The sequence below is a fragment of the Cicer arietinum genome, chromosome 7, assembly GCF_000331145.2.
Source record: "Cicer arietinum cultivar CDC Frontier isolate Library 1 chromosome 7, Cicar.CDCFrontier_v2.0, whole genome shotgun sequence".
NCBI lineage: Eukaryota > Viridiplantae > Streptophyta > Magnoliopsida > Fabales > Fabaceae > Cicer > Cicer arietinum.
The window spans coordinates 497,456-505,151 of record NC_021166.2 but is presented as its reverse complement, the minus strand read 5'-3'; the positions used below and the strand labels follow the sequence as shown (position 1 = coordinate 505,151).

Genomic DNA, 7,696 nt, shown 5'->3' with positions numbered 1-7,696 from the left:
CTGAGTTCTCCAAGTTTTTGCTTTCGCTCTAATAACAATATTCACGCTATAAAACACGTAATTTTAGAGCTCGCTCCTAACAATCTGTCCTTCGTCAACTCCATGGATTGGTTATAACGGTAGTGTACGAGAATCATGAATATATATTAAGCTCTCTTTGTGATGGTTTACATTAGAAATGGTTTTTAAAATTACATATATAGCATTGTCATTTGTGATATCCATGAGGTTTTTGTTTGTGATATATAATATGACTAAAAAAGTAAATTTCATGTCACAAATGAGAATGTTAACTTGAATTTATTAATTACATACTAGAAAAACAAAATATAAAAGTATGACTATTAACTAGAAATTTAGGATAGTAGAGAATACTCAGTTTAGGTGGTTTGGCCATAAATATAAAGAATATGTTAATCGGCTAGAAAAATAAATGACATGGAATTAATAATCCAATGCTACAGAATTTGCACCTAAAATTATTAACAGTGATTATAGAAAACAGAAATGAAAAATAATTGAAACATTAAATATAATTGAATAGTAGTTTATCTACATATTTATTTGTTAAAAACTTATTCTTAATCAAATCAAAATTTTATATATTTTCTTATAAAAAGATCAATATATTTAATTTTCCAGTTTTTTGTAAATACATACTAGTAATTAATTTAATTAACTGTTAGAAAAATACATTAGAGAAGGAAAAGAAACATGAAAACCCTTTGGAAAATTGCGAAGAGGGAAGAAGAACAAACACAATCCAAACTGCATCTTCTTCTCTTTACATCTTTGATGTCGAATTTTTTTTATTCATTGATGTTCGTTTAATTTTAATTTCTAATCCTCCAAATTATTTGCCTCTTTATTTTATTATAAAAAACCTATTTTTCATTGAATCTTTTTCCCATCATTCCAATAACCTACATTTTCATAGATGAATTTGTAACAAAAGTTACACGTCGAATCATTTTTTGATACACTCTTTGGATCATGTTGTTTGAGTTATGTTGATCAATTTTGTTAATTTTTTCTTTTTCAATTGATTAATAATAAAATATAAATATATTTGTTGCCACATTTAAGTTTCGTATATAATGAAGCTTGTGATTCATGTGATTGAGGCAAAAAACTTGGTGGGTTTGGATTCCAATGGTTTGAGTGATTTATATGTGCGGTTAAAATTGGGAAAGCAGAAGTTTAGAACAAAGATGATAAAGAAGAATATGGAACCAAAGTGGGATGAACATTTCTGTTTTTGGGTTGATGACCTTAAAGAATCACTTGTTATATATGTGATGGATGAAGATAAGTTCATTCATAAGCACTTAATTGGACGGATTAAGCTTCCAGTCTCAGTTATTTTTGATGAAGAAGTTAAATCTCTTAGCGATGTTTGGTATTCTTTGAAACCCAAACACAAGAAGTCCAAAAATAAAGAATGTGGTATATTACACTTTGGTATCTTCTTATTAGTTTCTCAAAAAATTTGATGAATTAGTGGTTATCTTAGTTGTTATGGCTTAAATTTTGGACTTATTAGTTAGAATTCATATGGAGTTTCTCAATTTGATTGTTTGTTTGTTTGTTGTATTGTGTGAAATTTATGTTACTTTTATGTTAGTTTCATGCTAATTTATATGGTGTATATTGCATTATCTCGAATGACCAATTGCCCTCCAAGGCATTTTGAGAAAAAATGTTGTTACTAATTAAGAATATGTTTGCATATATGAATCTTGCTATTGAACTTGAACTTAAATTATGGTAATTACTTTCATTTATTGCACAGGGGAGATTCATTTGAGTATATTCCTTTCCCATAATAAAGCATCTCCAGAGTCAAATGATGTTGGTGATCAGTTATTACATCTAAGAAAAAACGGTGATGCTATGACTTGTTCTCCTCCACCATCGTCCATTGGCCGTTCAAACTCATCTTCTCCTGGGAGGGAAGAAATTACATCTTTTAAGGATGAGAAACCTTGTACACAAAAATCATTTGCTGGCCGAATTGCTCAAATATTTAACAAAGGTTCTGACATGCCTTCAATTTCATCCAATAGAAGCATGGAATTCGACTTATCCGAAACAGATAAAGTTGAAGTTGGTGAGATCAAAACCGAGGATCAATCCTCTAATGATACTTTCGAAGAAACTGTGAGAAAAATGCAGTCTGTAGATCAAGGAAGCGAAATTCCTAGCAATTTACCTGGAGGGGTTTTGATAGATCAATTATATGTTATTGCAACAGAAGACTTGAATGTATTACTGTTTTCACCCAATTCTACTTTTGCCAAGTCATTAGCAGATATACAAGGTACTACAGAACTGCAAATGAGTCCTTGGAAGTTAGAAAACGACAATAAGAGCTTGAAACGATCACTTACATTCGTCAAGGCTGCCTCTAAATTATTTAAAGCTGTTAAAGGCTATGAGGAACAAACATATTTAAAAGCTGATGGGAAGAACTTTGCTCTTCTTGCAAGTGTTAGCACTCCAGATGTTATGTATGGAAGCACGTTCAAGGTAGAAGTACTTTATGTGATCACACCAGGACCAGAGTTGTCATCGGGAGAGCAGTGTTCACGTCTGGTGATATCATGGAGAATGAATTTTGTACAAAGCACCATGATGAAAGGAATGATAGAAAATGGAGCTCGACAAGGTATGAAGGACTGCTTTGATCAATATGCAATTTTGTTATCTCAGACTGTTAAGCCTGTTGACTTAAAGGATCTTGGTTCCTCCAAGGAACAAGCTTTGGCGTCGTTAAAGGCAGAGCCTGAATCAGATTGGAAGTTGGCAATGCAGTATTTTGCTAATTTCACATTCATATCAACTTTCTTAATGGGGTTGTATGTTCTTATCCACATATCTCTGGTTGCACCTACCACGATTCAAGGGCTTGAGTTTTTTGGACTTGACTTGCCAGATTCAATTAGCGAATTTGTTGTTTCTGCTGTCTTGGTTCTTCAAGGTGAACGTATGTTGGGTTTGATCTCGCGTTTTATGCAAGCCAGAGCTCGAAAGGGTAATGTTTTTGATAATTATTTTTATTTGAGAATTCAAATGAACTTAAACACTAACTTGATTGGGTTAATACCAAGGTAAATGAATTTTTTTATTTAAATGTTGGTCATAGAGTTATGCATGATGACAGAGAGAAAAAAAGTAAGAAGCAAGGTAACAACAGACCCTCATAAGAAAACCACAAAACAAGATAATGTAAAGCACCACAAAAAATTAAATCAATCTTAATGAAATCAATTATGTGCATGGAAAACAATTATGAAGATTCTGAGTACAACAAGCCAAATGAAGCCTAAATATTTCATGGAACCGTTACAATACATATGCAAGTATAGTAACAGGGTATGTGAGTGAATAAAATTCCCTTTTGTGATTGTAAATTCCTTTTAATTTTATTGAGGAAATAAAATGAGCCCTGATAAGTGCCAAGGTAGTTTGGATATGAAAATTTTCTTTCAATTACTTCTTGTTTGAAAATTGATTCATCATTTGGCTTTCTTTTATCTCTCAACATATTGTTACTTTCTACTGCAATGACTGTGATTTTGTTTCTCTCTCATTTTTTAATTATTTTGCCTTTATATACTTCATTTGGTACCTATATGTCTTTGCTTATATAGTTTTTTGGGGGGATATTAGGTAGTGATCATGGAATTAAAGCACAAGGAGATGGGTGGCTTCTAACCGTGGCCTTAATTGAAGGAAGCAAGTTAGCTGCTGTTGATTCTAGCGGGCTTCGTAACCCATATGTGGTGTTTACTTGCAATGGAAAAACAAGAGCAAGCTCAATCAAGTTCCAAAAATCTGATCCTTTATGGAATGGTGAATATTATATTGTTAATCATTTGGTTGTACTTATAACTCAAATATGAACCACCAATTATCTAACCTGTATTAGTTTGATTTTTCCCTGCACTGCGTCTGAATTATGGTATAATAAAGACTTCTTTGTGACGAAAAGTTCCTATCTCTACAGAAATATTTGAATTTGATGCAATGGATGACCCTCCTTCTATGTTGGATGTGGAAGTCTGCGCTTTTGATGGACCCTTTAATGAAGTTGTATCTCTTGGACATGTTGAGATCAATTTTCTTAAAACAAACATATCAGATCTTGCTGATTTATGGGTTTCTCTTGAAGGAAAGTTAGCTTTGGCATGCCAATCTAAGTTACACTTAAGAATTTTCTTGGACAACACTAGAGGTGGGAATATTGTAGAACACTATATAAGTAAAATGGAGAAAGAGGTGGGGAAGAAGGTATTGATCCATCTATGTTACCAGAGGTTTGGTAGTTTTCTTTGTCGCATTGTACTTATATATTATCGATTTGTCACCTTTTTTGGCTTATTTTTTACTTATATTTACAAAATTGTAGATTAATTTGCGATCTCCTCAGACAAATTCAGCTTTTCAAAAACTGTTTGGACTTCCACCTGAGGAATTTCTCATCAATGATTTCACCTGTCACTTGAAAAGAAAAATGCCCCTACAGGTTCTGTTATTATATTATGCAATCTTAAAAGTGTTCAATTTCAATTTTGGTTTAAACCAACACATGCGTCTTTAGTATTTTTTTGATCAAGTTGCCAATGGGTATCTGCAGGGCCGTCTATTTGTTTCAGCAAGGATAATTGGATTTCATGCAAATTTGTTTGGACACAAGACAAATTTCTTTTTGCTTTGGGAGGACATTGAAGACATCCAGGTAGTTCCTCCTACATTTTCATCAATGGGCAGCCCAATAAGTGTCATCACTCTTCGTCAAGGAAGAGGTGTGGATGCAAGGCATGGTGCGAAAACGCAAGACGAACAAGGCAGATTGAAGTTTCACTTCCAGTCTTTTGTGTCTTTCAATGTTGCAAACAGGTAGACTCAATTTTTGTGTGTTATTGTGCAAGCTCTTTCTTATACACTTCTTGTAAGATACCATGTTCGCTTGCTGAATCTTAAAATTATTCCTCTATTGATACAGGACTATCATGGCTCTCTGGAAGACCAGATCTCTTAGTATTGAACAAAAGGTCCAATTAGTTGAAGACGACCCTGAAACCAAAAGCTTTGTCAATGAAGAGAATGCGTCATTCCTTGGCCTAGATGATGTTAGCATGTCTGAGGTTCATTCTTGTGCTCTTCCAGTTCCTGTAAACTCTCTCTCTCTCTCTCTCTCTGTCTGCAGATTATTGGTTGCATTTTCTATTTTTTGTACTACTTCACCAATATATGTGTTATCATTGTTATTATTATTTTCTTTAATTACTCTAGGTCAGTTTCTTTATGGAGCTATTCAATGGGGGTGAGTTGGACTGCAGAGTCATGGAAAAATCTGGTTGTGTTGGTTATTCTTACACCCCTTGGGTATCTGAAAACAACGATGTCTATGAAAGGGCCGTATATTACAAATTTGAAAAGCGTATTTCACGCTATAAAGTCGAAGTAACAAGTACTCAACAAAAATCTCTTTTGGAGGATGGAAAGGGTTGGCTTTTGGAAGAGGTTATGAACTTCCATGGAGTTCCTCTTGGTGATTATTTTAATGTAAGTCGATTTAGCTTGTTCTTTTACTTTCTTTGACTAGCTTATTTGTTATCTCTTTGTTTTCAATGTTTTCAAATAGTGGCTACAACCACACTAAAGTGCATTAGAATTTGAACAAATCACTGTTGTTCTATAATATGTTATTCTATACAAAATGTTTAAATAGCAACTATAGCGGCACTAAACAAACTGCTATTTTTTGCAATTTGCGATTGTCTATACGTTGTTTTCCATGACTTACTTGTTTTTGCTATCTTGTTATTTGCTTTCATCTTATGTTCCTCCTACATTTTCATCAATGGGCAGCCCAATAAGTGTCATCACTCTTCGTCAAGGAAGAGGTGTGGATGCAAGGCATGGTGCGAAAACGCAAGACGAACAAGGCAGATTGAAGTTTCACTTCCAGTCTTTTGTGTCTTTCAATGTTGCAAACAGGTAGACTCAATTTTTGTGTGTTATTGTGCAAGCTCTTTCTTATACACTTCTTGTAAGATACCATGTTCGCTTGCTGAATCTTAAAATTATTCCTCTATTGATACAGGACTATCATGGCTCTCTGGAAGACCAGATCTCTTAGTATTGAACAAAAGGTCCAATTAGTTGAAGACGACCCTGAAACCAAAAGCTTTGTCAATGAAGAGAATGCGTCATTCCTTGGCCTAGATGATGTTAGCATGTCTGAGGTTCATTCTTGTGCTCTTCCAGTTCCTGTAAACTCTCTCTCTCTCTCTCTCTCTGTCTGCAGATTATTGGTTGCATTTTCTATTTTTTGTACTACTTCACCAATATATGTGTTATCATTGTTATTATTATTTTCTTTAATTACTCTAGGTCAGTTTCTTTATGGAGCTATTCAATGGGGGTGAGTTGGACTGCAGAGTCATGGAAAAATCTGGTTGTGTTGGTTATTCTTACACCCCTTGGGTATCTGAAAACAACGATGTCTATGAAAGGGCCGTATATTACAAATTTGAAAAGCGTATTTCACGCTATAAAGTCGAAGTAACAAGTACTCAACAAAAATCTCTTTTGGAGGATGGAAAGGGTTGGCTTTTGGAAGAGGTTATGAACTTCCATGGAGTTCCTCTTGGTGATTATTTTAATGTAAGTCGATTTAGCTTGTTCTTTTACTTTCTTTGACTAGCTTATTTGTTATCTCTTTGTTTTCAATGTTTTCAAATAGTGGCTACAACCACACTAAAGTGCATTAGAATTTGAACAAATCACTGTTGTTCTATAATATGTTATTCTATACAAAATGTTTAAATAGCAACTATAGCGGCACTAAACAAACTGCTATTTTTTGCAATTTGCGATTGTCTATACGTTGTTTTCCATGACTTACTTGTTTTTGCTATCTTGTTATTTGCTTTCATCTTATATATGTATTATATTGACTAATGTTTTCTAATTCCACAGTTGCACCTCCGCTATCAAATTGATGATTTACCCTCAAGAGCAAAGGGATGTAAAGTACAAGTATTGTTTGATATTGAATGGTTGAAAAGTACAAAACATCAGAAAAGGATTACAAAGAACATTTTAAAAAATCTACAAGAACGTTTAAAGTTGACCTTTTGTATAGTTGAGAAGGAGTTTCTAGAAAATAGGAAATGAGTCATAGTGAATTTGGCTTTTGTTCTCACAACATCACACAATCTTAATGATGATAAAATCACAATTGTAGATTATGTTGAAAATCATTTGGCTTCAGAGATGCTGATTTCTTTCAAAAAAAAATTCTTCAAACTAGATTAAAGATCGAAGATATTACTAATTGTGTTATGTTGTAAATGGCAAGTTAGAGTGTAGCATTGTTAGAAATCCGAAGTTTGGGTCGATGGTGTATTGCCACCATTTAGATGATAAGTTGACATTTTGTTAACGAAGGTCATGTAGTTACTATTTTCTTTTCCTTCAAAATATAGGTAATTGTGTAAGAGAAGTTTTGGTAGTTACTTCATTTGTAAATGGTTTTTTAGATTTGGATACTCGATCATCATGTATATCCATATTTCATAGTACATTTCAAAAACAAAAATAAAAAATAAATTAGAAGAAACAATTGATCATACTTATTGCATAGTAAACAAAAATAAATACTTTAATCTTTAAAAAAAATTTG

General features: G+C 33.2%; 1 protein-coding gene across 1 annotated transcript; it reads left to right on the top strand.

The window, feature by feature from the left end:
• The first annotated feature begins 685 nt into the window (after positions 1-685).
• Positions 686-7,645, top strand: LOC101493020 (C2 and GRAM domain-containing protein At1g03370-like). The gene is made up of 9 exons (XM_004507524.4): positions 686-1,446; positions 1,793-3,034; positions 3,673-3,855; positions 4,010-4,293; positions 4,412-4,528; positions 4,640-4,902; positions 5,009-5,177; positions 5,299-5,571; positions 6,991-7,645. Exons 1-9 carry the CDS (start codon positions 1,098-1,100, stop codon positions 7,186-7,188), a joined length of 3,078 nt encoding a protein of 1,025 aa, XP_004507581.1. The 5' UTR covers positions 686-1,097; the 3' UTR covers positions 7,189-7,645.
• Positions 7,646-7,696: the final 51 nt, after the last annotated feature.

Coding starts and splice junctions, on each gene's coding strand:
- LOC101493020 (XM_004507524.4), top strand. CDS start 1,098: ATGAAGCTTGTGATTCATGTGATTGAGGCAAAAAACTTGGTGGGTTTG. Junction 3,035..3,672: donor GCAAGCCAGAGCTCGAAAGG/GTAATGTTTTTG, acceptor GGGGGATATTAG/GTAGTGATCATGGAATTAAA. Junction 4,903..5,008: donor TCTTTCAATGTTGCAAACAG/GTAGACTCAATT, acceptor CTATTGATACAG/GACTATCATGGCTCTCTGGA.